The sequence below is a fragment of the Macrobrachium nipponense genome, chromosome 4 (genome assembly GCF_015104395.2).
Source record: "Macrobrachium nipponense isolate FS-2020 chromosome 4, ASM1510439v2, whole genome shotgun sequence".
NCBI classification, from domain to species: domain Eukaryota; kingdom Metazoa; phylum Arthropoda; class Malacostraca; order Decapoda; family Palaemonidae; genus Macrobrachium; species Macrobrachium nipponense.
Window position 1 is genome coordinate 85674407 of NC_061100.1, and position 19715 is coordinate 85694121.

General features: G+C 45.6%; 1 protein-coding gene across 6 annotated transcripts in view; it reads left to right on the plus strand.

The window, feature by feature from the left end:
* Positions 1 to 19715, plus strand: part of LOC135210980 (NADPH:adrenodoxin oxidoreductase, mitochondrial-like) — a 150472-nt gene that overhangs the window by 36818 nt on the left and 93939 nt on the right. For 3 of the 6 annotated variants that reach the window (XM_064243980.1, XM_064243977.1, XM_064243978.1), the window contains one exon: positions 8745 to 8971. In XM_064243980.1, coding sequence (XP_064100050.1) covers positions 8745 to 8828 — 84 coding nt within the window. In that variant the 3' untranslated portion in view covers positions 8829 to 8971. Of the gene's footprint in view, positions 1 to 8744; positions 8978 to 19715 lie in introns of those variants that run through there. The other 3 variants (XM_064243976.1, XM_064243975.1, XM_064243974.1) reach the window with 1 other exon arrangement.

The window sequence follows — 19715 nt, forward strand, 5'->3', positions numbered from 1 at the left end:
GCTGGTGTGTTCTAATAATGCATTGATAAACAAGTTGAAGATTCTCAACTTGTTTATCAAAACAAGTTGAGAATCTTCCGGGAGTGGTGTAAGAATACCAACATCTCTTCTAAAACCTCTGTGATGCAAACGGCTGATTTTTTTTTGCTTCATTTGAGGTCAGTGAAAAACCTTTCAACCTCTACCGTCAAGGGCTTTACGGCCATGTTGGCCTCGATGTTTTGTCATGAGAGCCTTGGATTTGTCTTCGAACCCAGACATTTTGGATCTCATTAGATAGTTTGATACCTCAAAACATAAGGTTTCTCATATAGTACCATGGAATCTTGATAGTATTTTATTGAAGTGGTTGTCAAGGCCTTGTTTCAAGCCTATGCATGAGCTTAGTCTGAGGGACTTAACTAGAAAAACCCTCTTCCTAGTGACCTTGCGCTGGATAAGAGAATAGGCTTTTCAAAAGGGAATGCTATTTGTTTCTATCCCCTTGGCTTTTTAGCTAAGAATGAGTCCCCCTCTAATCCTTGGCCTCGTTCTTTCTCAATCCCTAATTTGAGGGATATCCTGGGTAGGGACGTTGCAGAGGACCTTGTTCCCTGTGAGGTCTTTAAATTGTTACTTTCACAGAACGAAAGATATTCGTGGAAGTTTAAGTGATATTTGGTGTCGGTTAAAAGCCCCTCCAGACTTTTGTCCAAGAATGCTTTAGCTTTTTTCATGAGGGATGTTATCCGAGAAGCGCACTCATCAGTTCAGGAAGACGCTCTCCTGGCTTGCAAGGCCAAACCTCATGAATTAGATCAATAGCCACTTGTCTTTGGTTTAAGAGAAATGTATCCCTCGCAAATATTGTTAGTTTGACTTATTGGAAGTGCAAATCTGTGTTTGCATCTCATTATCTCAGTGATGTGGAGAGTGTATGAAGAGTGCAGTTCCTTTGGTCCATTTCTTGCGGCTGGTGTGGTATTGGGAAAGGAAGTGTAGGAAGCAACCCTTCCTAAATACTTATTCTTCTTGATATAAGGTGATGTTTTTATGGGAAGCCTGGAGGTACAGAGTTCCTGGAGTACCCTCAAGTCCTTTGGTAGGGTGGTGGTAAATGTAGGTAACAATTGTTTTCTAGTGATCAGTTGGTACTAAGCCCTGGGCAGGGGCAATTATTTGTTAGCCATCGGAATTGCCCTTCGCTACAAAGGTCCCACAATGTAATAGGCACTACAGGTCTTCACCACGCCATTTCATGATAAGATGAGTGACAACCAGAGGCAGTATTCTCCTGCTACAACTCTTTTACCAGGTAAAGAATCAACAGACATTTTAATTATCATAAAAGTTGAGATAGAATTATCCATGCTTTCCTCCATCCCACAATGTGGAATCAGCTACAGTATATACGTATATGTAATTGCTAGGGAAGTTGTGTAATTAAAAATGAGATTTTTATGATGAAATAAAGTTTTCATACAATCAACTTACCTGTCAGATATATACATAGCTAAGACTCCGTCGTCCCCGACAGAAATTCAAATTTCGCGTCACTCGCTACAGGTAGGTCAGGTGATCTACCTGCCTGCCCTGGGCGGCAGGACTAGGAACCATCCCCGTTTTCTATCATATTTTCTCTGTCGCCGGTGGTATCAACATTGTTGTTATTACCTCCTGACTGAGATTCATTTTTCAACCTTTTTGATCAACGTTTTTCGGCTTTTTGGTGACGTATTTGGATCGTGTTTTGGCATTCGCTACTGTGGACTGTTTTTGGAATAACTCTTTTGGATTTTTCTCAGTATGTCTGATTCTAATGTGAGTGTGAGAATGTGTGTGAATGTAGGCTGCAGGGTGAGGATACCGAAAGCTTCGGTTGATCCTCACACTGTATGCCGTAAATGTAGGGGGGTTCAGTGTTCTGCTATTAACACTTGTAAGGAATGCGAGGGTTTGAATGCAGAAGAGTGGAAGACTTTGACTTCTTATTTGAAGAAGTTAGAGAGGGATAGAGTTAGACGACTGAAAGGTGTGAGTTCAAGGCCTATTGAGCCTTTCACGGATAATTCTAACCCTACTGATGTAGATTCTCCCTATAGATCTCATTCTCAGAGTGTTTTTTCGGATTCGGCATCGGAAATCGCCAATCTGAAAGCGACTATTAGAGACATGAAGTCCAAGATGGAGAAGGAAAGTCGAAAGCCTTAAGGAGGTCGTGGGGAATCCCCAACGGTCAGACGTCCCTTCAGCTAGCTCTGCTCATGGCAGCCAGCTCAAGGGCGCTATAGGAAAAGCGTCCTTCGCGAGTGTTTCTCGTCCTCTCCCTCTCCCTCACCTAAACGAGGGTGGAAGGAGTCGAACTTATCGAGACCGCTGAAGCGTCATATGAAGCAAGACATTGATTCGAGCCCAGAGCGCTTCTCGGGATGACGCCCCGTCTGCTTTTAAGAAGGCGAAGGTGGCGTCAGCGTCACCTGACGCTTATGAGGAAGTACCCCATCATGCTTCTTCCCCGAGTGATGACGAGAGGCGTCATGCACTAGACGTGGGAGAACAGCGTCAAGAAAGATAAATTATGGCGGTTCAGGAACAACTGTCATCTCTTGTGGGAGTTTTAGCGCCCCGTCGGAAGGACGTGACGCTTCCAATTAAGAAGTCTCGTCCTCTCTCACCTGCTCGAAGAGAAGCGTCAGACAGATGTGAAACTGCTAAACGTCTGGCAGGAGCTTCGAGTTCGAGAACTAGAACGGGGCGGACGAGAATGTTGTAAGACAAGAAAAACGAAAGACGTCTTTTAGAAGTGAAGCGTCATGTCAAGCGGATCTGAGACGTGACGCTCCGTCCAAGATTGTGACGCCGAGTAGGACGCCCTTAGAGAGCGGAGCGTCTTCCAGACGCGAAGCGTCATCAAGACGTCAACAAGAGACGTCATACATGACGCTCGGAGAGCGGGAAGCGTCATACAAGGCGTCTTCTACAGTTCAAGAGAAGACGCAGGTTGTGACGCCTTCCAAGTCTATCAAAACGGGAAAAAGGAAAGAGTTTCATTCCCTTAGCCCCTCTCCTATCAGGAGTTTGTCTCCTCCAGAAGAGGAAAGTTCAGAAAGGAGAACGGAAACTCAGATATATCCCGAGTTGGAGGAAAACTCGGATGATGACGATCATGGAAGAGAGGGCTTGTCCAACTATAAGGTGTTGACTACCCTGCTTCTTGAGGAATACGGAGACGAGTTGACTCCGGCTGCTCCTCCTTCTCCACGCTCGCTCTTTTCTAGTGCGAAGGCGAAGAAGCCCTCGTCTTTTCTGAAGATGAAGCCCACCATCTCGATGAAGCGGGCTTTACATGCCTTAGACTCCTGGATGAAGTCGAAGAAAGACTTAGTCAGGCGGACAGTATTTTGCATGCCTCCAGCAAGGTTAGCTGGGAAAAGAGGCATATGGTACAAGGACGGGGAAGAATATGGGTATCGCTCTCCCTTCTACAACAGAGGCAGATTTTTCGACGTTAGTTGACGCTTCAAGGCGTCCAAGTCTCAATCTGCTCGAATTACATGGAGTATTTCAGAACTGGATCATCTCCTCAAGGGACTCTTCCATGTATTGGAAGTCTTCAACTTCTTGGATTGGTCCCTTGGGGTGATGTCCAAGAAAGCTCATGATTCAGAGGGAATCGAACCTGAAGCCCTGTTATGCATTTTGTCTTGCATCGACAAAGCGGTACAGGATGGATCTTTTGAAGTCTCTTCATTATTTGGAGCAGGTCTTTTAAAGAAAAGGACGGTGTATGGCGCCTTCTTAACAAAGGCAGTCTCGCATGCTCAGAGGGCAGCTCTACTGTATGCACCTCTGTCTGACTATTTGTTCCCTTCTCAGTTAGTGAAGGACGTGGCTCACTCTTTAACTGAGAAGGCGACGCAGGATCTTCTGACGCAGTCGGCTAGGAAGAAGAAACCTGCTTTAGTATCTGACAAGAAAGGACCTAGCACTTCTATGCAGCCCTTTCGAGGTGGTCCGATCTCCAGACCTCCCGCAAGAAGGAAGGCTCCAGAGAAGAGAGGTAGGTCCGCCTTTCGTCCCTTGAAAAAGGGAAAATGAAACATTTCTCCTCCAAGCACCAGTAGGTGCCAGGCTCCTGGGATTCGTGGAGGCCTGGACACTGATAGACGCAGACGCGTCTTCATTGAATATCATAAGGAAGGGATATCGTATCCCTTTCCTGAATACTCCGCCCCTAACGTCAATACCAAGGGAACTATCAGCCAAGTACAAGGACCCTGTGCTGAGGGATACTCTTCGATCGATGGTGGAACAAATGTGGGACAAGAGTGCAATAGAACTAGTACTGGATCAAAACTCCCCGGGGTGTTTTGGTTTTACAATCGCCTTTTTCTAGTGGCGAAAGCCTCGGGAGGCTGGAGACCAGTACTAGACGTCAGCTCTCTGAACAAATTTGTTCAGAAGGAGAAGTTCTCCATGGAGACTTCTGCTTCAGTCCTAGCGTCATTACGACAAGGAGATTGGATGGTGTCTCTAGATCTCCAGGACGCCTACTTTCACGTCCCGATCCACCCTTCGTCGAAGAAGTACCTCCGTTTCATGACGGGGGGAAGGATCTTTCAGTTCAGAGCCTTGTGTTTCGGCCTGTCCACAGCTCCTCAGGTCTTCACAAGCCTGATGAGGAATGTGGCGAGATTTCTTCATCTCAAAGGAGTGAATGTCTCTATGTATCTAGACGACTGGCTCATCAGGGCCAGATCGGAGAGACAGTGCTTGGAGGACCTAAAGTTAACTCTGGATTTGACCAAGGCGTTGGGATTGCTTGTGAACCTCGAGAAGTCTCAGCTGACCCCCAGACAAGACCTAGTCTATCTGGGGATTCGGATGGATTCTCGGGGTTTTCGAGTTTTTCCTTCGCAAGAGAGAACCGCAAAAGGTTTGAGGATAATCTCTCTCTTCTTAGAGAAGCAACAAACGTCAGCGAGGGAATGGTTGAGCCTTCTGGGGACGCTTTCCTCGCTGGAACAATTCTTCCCTCTAGGAAGACTTCATATCCGTCCACTTCAATTCTTCCTCGAAGTCTTGGAGCTGGAAAACCGGACAACTGTCGGACGTTTTTCCCATTCCAGTGGAGATCAAGGCACACCTACAGTGGTGGTTGCTACCTCTGGAAGAGAACAAAGGGATCTCTCTAAGAACACAGAACCCAGACCTAGTGTTGTTCTCCGACGCGTCGGAGACGGGTTGGGGAGCGACATTAGGCTCAGAGGAAGTGTCAGGAACCTGGGAACCAGCACAGGTGTCCTGGCACATAAACTGCAAAGAGCTCTTCGCCGTACACCTGGCCTTGAAGAGCCTAGAACCTCTGGTGAGAGACAAGGTAGTGCAAGTAAACGTGGACAACACCACCGCACTTGCCTACATTCGGAAACAGGGAGGGACACACTCCTCGTTCCTTTACGAACTCACGAGAGACCTATTACTTTGGACGTCTCACAGGAACATCTCCCTGCTGACAAGGTTCGTACAGGGAGTAAGGAATGTGAGGGCGGACAGGCTCAGCAGGAGGAACCAGGTCCTTCATACAGAATGGACTCTGCACGAGGAAGTGTGTCTCGATCTCTGGTCTCTGTGGGGAACTCCTCATGTGGATCTCTTCGCAACATACATTTCAAAAAGGCTCCCAGTGTTTTGCTCGGCTCGTGGAAGACCCAAGAGCGATTATGGTAGACGCCTTCCTGCTAAACTGGTCTCGAGTGGACGTTTACGCTTTTCCCCCATTCAGAATCCTGGGGTTAGTAATGAAAAAGTTTGTGGCGTCAAAAGAGAACCGAGGAATGACATTAATAGCCCCCTTTTGGCCGGCCCAGGAATGGTTCACGGAGGTGGTAGAGTGGATCGTAGACTTTCCAAGATCCCTACCAGGAAGGACGGATCTTCTCAAACAACCACACTTCAAGAGGTACCATCAAAACCTCCCCGCTCTCGCTCTGACTGCCTTTCGACTATCGAAAGACTTGTCAGAGCGAGAGGCTTTTCTCGCGAAGTGGCAAGCGCGATCGCGAGAGCTCGCAGAACCTCCACTACGAAAGTATACCAGTCGAAGTGGGAGGTCTTTAGAAGGTGGTGTAGAGCCAAGAAGTTGTCCTCCTCCTCTACCTCTATAGCGGAAATTGCTGATTTCTTGCTATTCCTGAGAGTAAAATCTCATCTAGCCGTATCCACAATAAAGGGATACAGAAGTATGCTCTCGGCTGTATTCAGGAACAGAGGATTAGATCTGGCAAATAACAAAAGATCTCCACGATCTCATAAGATCTTTTGAGACTTCAAAGTCTAAGGAACCAGTACCTCCGAACTGGAACTTGGACGTAGTCCTCAAATATCTGTCTTCGGATAGATTCGAGCCTCCGCATCTGGCATCATTTAGAGACATAACTAGAAAATGCCTATTCCTTTTATCTTTAGCGACGGCAAAAAGAATTAGTGAGTTACAAGCTCTGCAGGATAAAGTAGGATTCAAGGGAGACTCGGCTATTTGCTCGTTTAAGACCCTGTTTTTAGCGAAAAACGAGAATCCCACGAATCCCTGGCCTAGGTCATTCGAAGTCAAAGGAATGTCGAGTCTCGTAGGCAGAGAAGCAGAGAGGTCTCTATGCCCTGTTAGAGCTCTGAAGTTCTATCTTCAGAGGAAGCGTCAGTTGGGAGGCTCTAGACAAGGTCTTTGGTGATCGGTAAAAGACCCCAACAAGACTGATGTCCAAGAATGCTCTAGCGTTCTTTGTAAGAAACGTCATTACGGACGCTCATAAGGTCTGTCCTGACGAACAATTACAACTACTGAGAGTAAAAGCTCATGAAGTAAGAGCGGTTGCGACGTCTCTCTCGTTTTATAAGAATATGTCGCTTAAAAAACATTATAGATACGACATATTGGAGATGCAACTCAGTATTTGCATCTCATTACTTGAAAGACGTGCGTGTGACGTATGAGAAGTGCTTTTCTCTAGGTCCTATCGTATCGGCAGATACGATTCTGGGTACGGGAGCCGACACCAATCCTTAAATGTATATACTGTTCTTCTGTTTGGATATGGTCGAGAATCTCTTCGAACAATGGAGGATTCAGGCTCGCACGGGCGGCCGTCTATGTTGTTCATAAGAGAATTCTTGTCATATCCAATTAGTTGAGTAAAATTTTTTTTGGAAAATTATGTATGTGTGCGTAGTGGTTTTTGAGTTACGGTTGTTGTGACGAGTTCGGGGATAACTCGTAACAATCCTTAGTTCTAACATATGGTTAGGATCAGGTGGTCGGGATTGGTTGTGTGCTCCTTCATAAGGTGTATTGTCATATAAGTGGATCAGCACCCATTGACAAAGTCCTTTTAGGCTCTGCTGAGTAAGTGGGTAAGACCCCATCGGCAGACCCACAAGAACTCTTGGCCATAGATCACATATCTCGCTAAAGTTTCTTGAGGTGATGCAGACTACTGGGCAAACACCCACGAAGTCTACCACCTATCAGGTAGGAACCAAGGTTTTATTTATACCTACAACATATGTTGTTTACCTGTCTATTCCATATAGTAGCTGTCTCTTACCCTCCACCGAAGGGTGCCAATCAGCTATGTATATATCTGACAGGTAAGTTGATTGTATGAAAATGATATTGTTATGTTACAATAAAGTTTCATACATACTTACCTGGCAGATATATACAATTAAAGGCCCACCAGCCTCCCCGCAGGAGACAGGTGGAAGAGAGAAAATATGATAGAAAACGGGGATGGTTCCTAGTCCTGCCGCCCAGGGCAGGCAGGTAGATCACCTGACCTACCTGTAGCGAGTGACGCGAAATTTGAATTTCTGTCGGGGACGACGGAGTCTTAGCTATGTATATATCTGCCAGGTAAGTATGTATGAAACTTTATTGTAACATAACAATATCATTTTAAATATATGTACTTACATAGTAATTATATAATTGGAGCCCACCCCCCATCCCCTAGCATGGATTTATTTTTGTGAAGCCTAAACAGACAGCTCTTTGCTGAGTTGTTTCGGGGCAATGCACTGTTATAGCCAAAATGAATAGAGAATTAGCGCTATCTGCGAATTTCGGTATTTTATCTGCCGGCGAGTGAAATTCTGCTATATAATTACTTGGGAAGTATAATTAAAACTTTATTTCAGGATAAAAATGTCATTTTTTTTAAAAGTAATTTGTTCTGTTACCTGGGGTATAAGGCAAGTGGTTACAAGACTCAGCGAAGGGAAGAGGTGAGTGTACCCCTCGCCTCCCACCAGAAGTGCAACTACCAAACAACCTTATTGTGTAGAATAACCTGCTCCAGCTTACGCTGAAGTTAATTCTTATGTAAAGACCTCAGGTTTGTATGTTAGGAAAAATACAAATTACTTTTAAAATTTGATCATATTACTCTCAAAATTTGTCATTTTTAGGAATAGAAATTTTCTTGATGTGGTAAGAAAGAGTAGCTTATGATTGGTACTCCTCCATGTTTCTCTAGTTGCCTTTTTTGAGGTGCCGGGAAGTATTTGAGTTCATAAAGTGTTTTTTGGTACTGATGGAGAATGTTGAAGTGTGTATCAAGCATTAGTACAACTATTAGTGTAAAACATTCTGTATGTCTTTTTAAATTTTAATATTCAGCTTGTCAGTTATGTAATAGTAGATCAAAATGTAATAAGAATTAAAGCTCTTTATAGTTTAATTTGATAATTATTGTGTAATTCAACAGATAAGAGTAACCAATGACTCACATCACAATATTGAGAGAAGAAGCAGACCCAAAGGAATCGTTTACGTTAAATTTATGTGGTAATTGTGGTTATGGCTGTCATCCTTCAAGCAGGAATTACCATTGTCCTCTTTGCCATCCATCAAAATTCAAGGCAAAGCCATCAGAGGATTTGGTTAAAAAACATTTAAATGACCATTTTACTATTGAAAAAAAAGTTGTTCACATTAAAGGTAAGGTTTAAGAAACATTTTTCATGCATGTTGGCTAAGTACAAATACTGCATTACATTTATGGTGGCAGTATGCTGTTATATGTCAGATCATCAAAAGAAAAAAAGCTAGTGTGGTTTCCAGTAGGCAGGAGCAACCCTCAACTTCTTTAGTCTTATCTTGTGAAAAGACACCTTGCAAATCTACACTTTCCTATTTAGTATTTTGTTCATGAAACTTACCTGTCAGATATATATATAGCTGTATTTTCTGAAGTCCGACAGAATTTAAAAAACTTCCGACACACGCAGTGGTCGGCCAGGTGGTTAGTACCCATTCCCGCCGCTGGGAGGCGGGTATCAGGAACCATTCCCATTTTCTATTCATAATTTTTCTGTCGCCGGTGCTGAAAACACCTGTTTTCAGTACCTCCGTCTTAGGATTTTGGAAACTTCATTGCCGCTAAGTATCCTAATTGTCTTTTGATTTATTTACTTGGATTTGTGGCTAGGCATACGCTATCTTAAATTGATTTGAATTTGATTCATTTTTGCATAAGATATCTGAATCTAGTTAGGCTAGTTTCAGAGGGTGTTGTCTGCAAAGATAGGGTGTGGCTACCGAAAGCTTCGGTAGATCCGCACTTGGTATGCACGAGGGGTTTGGGTCTTGCTTCTTTGTTGAGATTTGTCATGTAAGGAGTGTGAGACTTTGTCTATTCCGTAAGGAAGACGTATGATTCGTATGTACGCAATTAATCAGTAAACATGTCTAATTCCGTAAGGAAAAAGTATGATTCGTATGTACGCAATTAATCAGTAAACAAAAGTCAGGGTAGTGAACCTGCTAACCTTCCTGTAGACTTTATTTTGCCTAACCCTATAGTATGGCCTACGGGTTATAAATATGTCTGCGAGAGGTGATCGCTCTCCTTCATTGTTGTGAAGAGTGCTACTTCTGTTATTGTTACTCCTAACCCTGTAATGTTGCCTTCGGGCCCTAAAACAGTGTCTGTAGAGGTTATTGCCCTTTTCTCTTATACTCTTTCGTTTCGTAACTTAGAATCGAAAGTGCTTGCTTTAGAGAACAATAGTGAAGTGGCTAAGTGCAGTGACAGTGCCCCTTGTGTAGTGGAGGGTGCGTCAGATCGGCCTTATAACGCCTCTAGGTCTAGACCTCTGTCGGACTCCCAGGACCACAGGAGAGGGCATGTCGAAAGCCGAAGGAGGGTTACGAGGAACCCCCACCGATCTGGCGTGCCTTCGGCAGTTTTCTGATGAAAATCCCTAGACTGCCAAAGTTCGTGCACGTGCACGATCCTGAAGTATTGCTTCTCGTCCTCCCGAGGCGTCCTCCCCGCGCAAGGGTTGGAGCTCTCGGAAGGACTCGCGCCCTCTAAGAAGCTTTAGAGAAGAGGACGCTTCACGTCCTCTCTCTCGTCAGGAGGGAACGTCAGATCCGCCCCATAACGCCTCTAGGCCTGGACCTCTGTCGGACTCCCAGGACTAGGGAGAGGGCATGTCGAAAGCCGAAGGAGGGTTACGGGGAACCCACATCGATCTGGCGTCCCTTCGGTAGGACCTGTTGACGTTTCCCAGGCTGCGGAAGATCGTGCACGTGCACGAATCTCGAAGGACTCGCGCCCTCTAAATAGAAGCTTTATAGAAGAGGACGCTTCACGCCCCCTCACTCTCTCGTTATGCGTTTCAGTGAGAAGTAAGAAGGCGAACGTCGCCTGATCACGTGTACGTCTTTCCACCGAGAAATATGAAAAAGAAGGCAGTTTCTCTCGCTTGTTTTGACGCCGGTCAGGAGCGTGACGATTTTCTGCACGCTTCTTTTGACGCTCGGCTTGAACGGGACGCTCGGATGGACGCCAGGCGCGCGCCAGTGGACACCGAGCGTCCTCGCCAGTGGACGCCGAGCGCGCGCCAGGACGCCGAGCGTCCTCGCAAATGGACGCCGAGCGCGCGCCAGCGTACACCAGGTTTGTCTCCTGGCTGAACGTTTCTGTTGAACTCTTTAGACTTCAAGCTCTTGTTTAAGATTTGAGCCTCAAGAATGTGAAGTAAGCAGTGCTTCGGAGGAAGCTTAAAGTGAACAGACAACTTCGTCTTCGAAACCCAGCAAGACCTCTGGTTTCGTGAATTCAAGAGGTCTCTGTTAATATTATATTGCTTTTCGCAAAGGTGGATGGAGTTAAGGAAAGCTCAAGGGAAGATCTCGTTTTCTCTACCGCAGTCAAGACTTTGCGATAAGGCAGTTACGGGTTATGTAAAGGCTCGACGTCTCGGCAACGTTCAGTAGGATTCTTGCAAAGGCATTCATCAAAAGGACGCTTTTCAGGAAAGCGCAAGACAGGACTTCCTTTGCCACCTTTGCCATACTGCCAATAAATTTTAAGCTTTAGCAGGCATTAGTTGTGATACGGGAGAGGAAGCTGGTTGGAGAGTTTCTTCCTCTTCCCAGGATAATTTTGCAAGCTTTTTAGCCCATCTGAAAGGGTTTTTCAGATGATAGATTTTGTTAGTTTCTAGTCGGGACTACGCTGCCGAATTGAACATCGTCGTTCTACCTGCCGTAAGCCCTGTCTCTTAACAGATTCTTGCCCCTTTCTCGTTTGAGACGGGAATCGAAAAAAAAAAAAAAATAAAATGCTCGACTTCCTGGATTACGTTTTGTCAATTCAGTGACTTTCCCCCATTGACAATATACTATCGTTTTGTCAAGTAAGTGGGTATCCCCTCATTGACAAAATATCTCTTTGTCCCGTAAATGGGTTAGTTCTCATTGACAAACATCTCTTTAACTTGATTTTGCGTAAGCGAATAAGCTCTTATTGACAAGATTCGGAAGAGCTCTCATTCGTCATTCGCAGACTCGTACAAGAAAATAGAACTTGTAGACTACGTCAATGAACGCTTATGTCCAATAACATAAGAAGCTTGAGCTGTCTGCTTCGATTCTCTTAAGTTTTGTTCATGAAACTTGCCTGTCAGATATATGTAGCTGTATTTCCGAATTCAGCTATATGTAATTGTTCTGCCAGGTAATAGTATCGTCATTAAATCTTTATGTTGGTTAATTAAGTAAATTTAAAATTTTTGTCCTTGTTCGTTAGGTTTTATTCTACTGTTTAGGTTGGTTCAAGGTCATACACGCTTGCTGTAGTTACCTCTTCGGATGGCAACCGAGAGGTCTATTGTCCATTATTTTAAGGACATTTAATCGTTACTCCCTGCAGCCTTCCAGGAGTTTCCGATTTATCTTTTACCGTTGTATGGTAGTGTTCTGACGACACAAACGCATCTATATATTTAGGTTTTCTGTTTCGCTTAAATTATACCAGCTTGAGACCGTCTCTTTTTGCTCAAAAAATAACGGACCTATTTCTTCGTAGAATAGGGTAGAATGGCAAAACCCAGACATAAAGTTAAGAGACGACGTTCGTAAGCTGCTGGCTGCTGCTGTGTCTGACTGTCCAAGTTCCAACCGGAGCCAGTATCAGATCGTGCTTCTGTCCATGTGCGGTAGGTTACGTCTCTCTCTCCTGCTGGGATTGACTGACTAACCGTATCTCTGTGCTGGCGGTTACGTCTCTCCTGCGGGATTGACTGACTAACTGTATCTCTGCCTACAATCACGGACTTTAGCCTAAGATTGAGGGGATTTCTTACGTGAAAATGAATAAACGTTTGCATTTCGTTTTGGCCTTGCCTAACTTGTTCAACAGGAGTTTATCTCAATTCTTTCGGTGCTCGTTACCGCACGGTATAGAACTACGAGTCTACCGCAACATTGCACTTTTATATGCTCTCCTGCTTAGGCAAAGCGCAGCCTTATAGGGAAGTAAGCATACTCGGGGAGGGAATGGATGAGCTTGCTGGGGACCATTTCCTTCCTGAAGAAGTTTGTTTCCCCGAATAGACTGCAATTCAGACCAACAGTTTTTTTCCTACCGGGAAACTGAAATATTATTCTAGATCTAGGAATTATTCTGAACATCTCTCAGTGCGTCATGATAGAAAGAAGGTGCCGGACATCTGGATAGTGTTTCAGATGTCCTGGATCTTAATCTGAAAGAAGTAAATGCAATTCGGTCGTCCCTCCAGTCTTGAAACGAGTTTTTGGAACCAGTGTCCACAATCAACTCTGATATTCCACAGCTCTCTCATATCTTAAGAAGTATCTTCTCTCGGTCCCTGCTCGAGTTTACGAGAAAGAGCCTATTATAACAACAGGCGTAGAATGTAACGATCCTCTAGAGGTTCGTTACAGGATTGCAAAAGTCCGTACGAATCGTCTCGATCGACGGCAGCAACTTTTGACTTCCGAGTGGAATCTTTCTTTAGAAGTAATGTTGAGAGTTGTGGAGACTTTAGGGACGCCCTTTCATTCTTCTCTTCGATATGTTGAGGACGAAGAGGCTTCTTCTTCTCTGCTCCCTTTTTCTCGATCCGGGATCGGTACCATTAAACGCCATCCTATGATATTAAACGGGATGGATGTTTAGTCTCTTTTTTCCCTTTTTCAATCGCTTAGGAATGTAATGAGGATTTATGACGCTGATCGCCCCATGTTGGCCTTCAGGATCCTGGATTCACAGAGGCCACATCCTTCCTAGTTCACTTTCCAAGGACCTTTTCCGAGAGAGTCGGTCTACTCTAACTCGAAAGGTACCTATAACCTCTCCGCTCCGGAGTCTGACAGATTCAGGACTATCGAGATGTTGACAGGAATAAGATTACCGTCTTCCATTTCCGTCTGAAGAATGGGATAAGCTGGCAGTCACAACTATTAAAGAATACGCAAAGTATGTTTGTCTTGACGGCATTTATGGGCTCAGAGGATTTGCGTCTGTCAAACAACAAAGCCCTTCACGATCTTTGAGTTCTGTGGAATCTCGAAACTCGCTCACCATCTACTTTTTGTCTCACCTGTTTTCTCGGAGTCAGACACTCGTGCGAGATCAGGCGACATATAGTAGCCCTGAGTTTCTTGTTGACGAAGTCGGTTGCGTTTATACACCCCCGATGATCGTGTAACATGAGACCAGGTTGGACTGTCAGGCATTCTTCCTTCGGGACTGAATCGCCTTTTTGCTCCTTTGCTCCTTTTCTCCTGGCACCAGAAGCTCGAGTCAGGAGTTTGATTCGCTGACGACGTTGGGTTGCGTTGATACACCCCCCAAGGTTTGCTTAGATTGAATCGCCCAGGCAGTCCAGACACTCATCCTTCAGCGAAGAATAGTGCCTTATGGTCTTCAGGGTACAGCCTTGCTGTCCTTGATTCGTCTGACTGGTCAACTGGTCGGTCACCTGACTTTAGTACAGACGGACTGACTGTGCATGTCCCAGATCGAAGCTTTCAATATGGAACTTAGACGTAGTCTGAAGTTCTTGATGTCAAAGCATTCGAACCTCTCCTACCTGTTAACTTCTTGCATGTGATCAGGAAGGCATTCTTCTAACCACCCTAGATACGACAAAGAGGGTTAGTGAGATTTTAAGCCATCGTTACAAGTTTTGGCTTTAGAGAACACAAGGCGGTGTGCTCTCTAAGCCTTTCGTTGTGGCCTAAGAATGGAAACCCGTTTTTGTCCTTGGGCCAGGAGCTTGGAAGCAAGGATGGCACAAGTTAGTGGGCAGGAGCCAGAGAGAGTCCTGTGCCCTGTCAGGTCTCTCAAGTTTATCTACATAAAACTCAAGAAAGTCGAAGTCATTCGGGCAATCTGCAGTGTTCCGAAAAAGACCAGACTTGCCCATATCGAAGAACACCCTGGCTTTAGTGTTAAGGAGTTCTTTCAAAAATGCTCCTTCATTGTGTTTGCACAAAGATTTGAAAATCTTTTTATCTGAATGCTCACGAGGTGAGCGGGCGCGGCCTCGGAAGCATTTCAACAGAGCATGGCACTCAGCAACATCCTGAGTACCATGTTTTAGCGAAGCAACTCTGTGTTCACTTCACACTCCCTGCGAGATGTGAAGATGGCATATGAGATCTGCTGCTCGCTAGGGCCATACGTGTCTGCAGACACAATCTTGGGGGCAAGAAGTACCACTCATCCTATCCTGTAGAAAATGGTTAGGAAGAGCTCTTAATTTAGTTGTTGAGTCGCCGACAACGGCGACTTCTTAACTCTTAAGCCTTAGTTAACACACCTTAACTTTGGCTAGGTTGGTCAGGTGGTGATATATATATTTATATATATATATATTTATTTTACTTCTTAGCCCTCATGGTATGGTCAATATGGTCTAGTCACATTGTGGTCACGCCCCCGTTGACAGATCATCTGGAGTGCACCAGCTTTTTAGGTCTCTACCTCGCTGGCAACTCTAGTAAAGCAGAAGCAGACTTGGGTGACAGTAATCACGAAGTCGGCTATGCTAACAGGTGGAACCAAGATGTAAATCATCTGCATGCATTTGTTTCCCAAAATCCTTCTATTCTGTCCCTTCCCACCTCCAACGGTGGGATTCAGCTATATATATATCTGACAGGTAAGTTTCATGAACAAAATGATATTGTTATGATACAATAAAGTTTGTTCATACTTACCTGGCAGATATATATATATCAAGTACCCACCCACCTCCCCTCAGGGGACAGTGGAAATAAAAATTATGAATAGAAAATGGGAATGGTTCCTGATACCCGCCTCCCAGCGGCGGGAATGGGTACTAACCACCTGGCCGACCACTGCGTGTGTCGGAAGTTTTTTAAATTCTGTCGGACTTCAGAAAATACAGCTATATATATATCTGCCAGGTAAGTATGAACAAACTTTATTGTATCATAACAATATCATTTTTACTTCACTATTTATATTCCTTTATGTATCAAGTGTTTTTTATTTTACTGGTGATAAGGTTTTGAGTACAGCCTGTTCACCCATAAACCATGTAATTAGAGGAGTAAGGATACCACATCAGAACAGCCATAAACACCTACAATAATGTAAGTTGTTCATACGCGGAACAAACCTTTGGTCTTAACAATAGGATAATCTTAATAGTGCTAGCTGGAAACCAGTTAAAAACAATCAAAGATTGTAAAACAAGGCATCTGTGGCATCTGGCAACTCATGTGTATACAAGGTGGATGTTGGTCACTGACCAGGCTTGGAACCTCATGACGCACCAGTCTTTCTTCAACCGCCGTGGTGAATGGTCTTTCACTTTGCTTTCATCACCCCAAACCAGTCTTTTCATACAATGAACTTACCTGTTAGCTAAGACTCCGTCGTCCCCGACAGAAATTCAAATTTCGCGCCACTCGCTACCGGTAGGTCAGGTGATCTACCTGCCTGCCCTGGGCGGCAGGACTAGGAACCATTCCCGTTTTCTATCATATTTTCTCTGTCGCCGGTGGTATCAACATTGTTGTTACTACCTCCTGACTGGAATTCGCTTTTCAAGACTTTTTGATCATCTATATTGGATTTCTTGGTGACGTACTGGATCGTTGTTTTGGTATTCGCTACCGTGGACTGGATTTGGACTTGCTTTTGATTTTTCTGATAGAATGTCTGATTCAAGTGTTAGTGTGAGAGTGTGTGTGAATGTAGGCTGCAAGGTGAGGATACCGAAGGCTTCGGTTGATCCTCACACTGTATGTCGTAAGTGTAGGGGGTTTGACTGTTCTTTAGCTAACACCTGTATTGAGTGTGAAAAGTTGAATGCTAATGAATGGAAGACTCTAACTTCTTACTTGAAGAAGTTAGAGAGGGATAGAATTAGACGGGCTGCACAGAAGGGTGTGAGTACAAGGCCTATTGAGCCTTTTTCTGAGTCTAACTCTCCTGTTATTAATGATTTTGATTCTCCCTATGTATCTGAACCCTCACAGGCTTTGCATTCGGATTCGGCTTCTGAAATCGCCAATCTGAAGGCTACTCTTCGTAAGATGAAGACAAAAATGGCGGCCATGCAAGGTAAGGGAAGTGATAGTGAATTACTTAGTGAAGTGAGTGTTCCCAGTGTTGTGGAGGGGGCGTCTGACCGTCCCTGCGACGCTCCCAGGCCTAGACCCTCTTCCAAACTCACATACCCAGAGGAGAAGGAAAGTCGAAAGTCGTACGGAGGTTGTGGGGAATCCCCAACGGTCAGGCGTCCCTTCAGCAGGTTCTGTTTCGCTACAGTCTGCTCAGGACCGCTTTAATAGAAAGCGTCCTACGAGATTGTTTTTCTCGTCGTCTGGTTCTCCTTCACCTAAACGAGGGTGGAAGGACTCGGATCTTTCTAGGCCACTGAAAAGGCACTGGAAAGAACGCGTGTTTGACTCGAGCCCGGAGCGCTTCTCGTAGGAAGCCCCCTCTTCTATCAAGAAGCTAAGATGGTCTCGACGCCTCCTCGATCAGTAGTTGAGGATCGCACTCCTTCGAGTTCTCCTGCTTCTTCTATTGAAGAGGACGCTGGTGTGGCTTCCAAGAGGATATTGCTAGCTGTACAAGAACAGTTAGCCTCTTTGGTTGGAGTTCTTTCGAGGGATCCCCCTCGCAAGAAGGACGCTAGACTTCCTATTAAGAAGTCTCGTCTTCTTTCGCCTGCCTGAAGTGAAGCGTCCTTCAGGCATGAAGAGCCTTACAAGCTCGAGACGTCTTCCAGGCGCGAAGATTCTTTCAGGCGTCAGGAGCTATCCGAGCGAGTTGCTCTAGACAAGGATACACTCAGGCGCGAGGAGTCAGCCAAGCGCGAGGCGCCAGCCAGGCGCGAGGAGTCAGATAAGCGCGAGGCGCCAGACAAGCGCGAGGCGTCAGCCAGGCGCGAGGCGTCAGCCAGGCGTGAGATGCCAGCCAAGCAACAAGCTCCAGCCAAGCGAGAAGCGCCAGCCAAGCGAGAAGCGCGAGGCGCCAGCCAAGCGCGAGGCGCCAGCCAAGCGCGAAGAGCTTGCCAGGCGTGAGAAGTCAAGCAGACGCGAGACTACTAGTAGACTTGAGAGAGAATCTGTTCACTCTATGAGTCCCTCTCCTAGTAGGAGTTTGTCGCCAGTAGAGAGAGAACTTGGTGAAGATCCTCTCGTTTTTCAAGCCGATTCTCCGCACAGTGTGGAAGTAGATTCGGAAGACGAGGTTAACGGTAGAGAAGGCTTCTCTAACTATAGAGTTTTGACGGACCTTCTTTTGCAGGAGTATGGAGATTCGTTGACTCCTGCGGCTCCTCCTTCGCCTCGATCACTGTTTTCGAGTGCGATCGTACCGAAGTCTTCGTCGGTTTTGAAGATGAGACCTACGATCTCTATGAAAAGAGCTCTTCAGTCTCTTGACAAGTGGATGTTGTCGAAGAAGGATCTGGGCAGAACCACCTTCTGTATGCCTCCAGCCATACTTTCTGGTAAAAGAGGTGTCTGGTACCGAACTGGGGAGAACATGGGCCTTTCTCTCCCAGCGTCGGCTGAAGCGGACTTTTCAACCTTGGTTGATTCATCGCGGAGACACGCTTTGAATGGAGCTCGTGTGACTTGGGCGATTTCTGAGACTGATCATCTCCTCAAGGGCCTCTTCCATATTTTGGAAGTGTTTTAATTTCCTAGACTGGTCCCTTGGGGTGATGTCTAAGAAGGCTCATGACTCGGAAGGTCTAGACCCCGAAGTCATTCTTAGTATTCTGTCATGTATTGACAAGGCAGTACAAGCGGATCGGGAGAAGTCCTCTCTCTTTGGAGCGGTACTCCTTAAGAAGAGGAGTATTTTTAGTGCCTTCTTAAACCAAGGCGGTTTCTCCCTCACAGAGAGCAGCCCTGGTTTTCGCTCCCATGTCAGACTTCTTGTTTTCCTTCTCAGTTAGTGAAGGACATTTCTCGCTCACTGACTGAGAAGGCGACACAGGATCTTCTCCTTCACACTGCAAGGAAGAAGAGACCCCTAGTTGCGGTTGACAAGAAAGGACCGACTTCTACTGTTCAGCCCTTTCGAGGAGGCCCTCCCTCCAGAGCTCCCTCTAAGAGGAGAGGTCCTGATAGGAGAGGTAAAGCTTCTTCCCGTCCCTTTAAGAAGGGGAAGTGAGACAGACAACCTCCAAACACCAGTGGGTGCCAGGCTTCTCGAATTTGCAGACGCCTGGACATTCATAAACTCGGACGCCTCTTCAATGTCCATAATCAGGAAGGGATATCTTATCCCTTCCAGGACAGTCCTCCCTAACGACTATTCCACGGGAACTGTCAGCCAGATACAGGGACCCTGTACTGAGGGATACTCTTCGTCTGAAGGTGGATCAAATGTGGGACAAACGAGCTATAGAATTAGTTCTGGAGCAAAACTCTCCGGGGTTTTACAATTGTCTTTTTCTGGTTGCGAAAGCCTCGGGGGGCTGGAGACCAGTACTAGATGTCAGCGCTCTGAACAAGTTCGTTCTAAAGAAGTTCTCTATGGAGACTTCGGCCTCAGTCCTTGCGGCTTTATGTCAAGGAGATTGGATGGTGTCGCTGGATCTCCAGGACGCTTATTTTCATGTCCCGATTCACCCTTCTTCGAAGAAGTACCCATCCGTTTTCATGACGGGGGGAAGGATCTTTTCAGTTCAGGGCCTTGTGTTTCGGCCTGTCCACAGCTTCTCAGGTCTTCACAAACCTGATGAAGAATGTGGCGAGGTTTTTTTTTTCTTCACTCAAAGGCGTCAACATCTCTCTATATCTGGACGATTGGCTCATCAGGGCCAGAACAGAGAGACAGTGTTTGGAGGACCTTTCTTTGACCCTAGACCTGATAAACGGCGTTGGGACTACTCGTGAACCTCGAGAAGTCACAACGATCCCC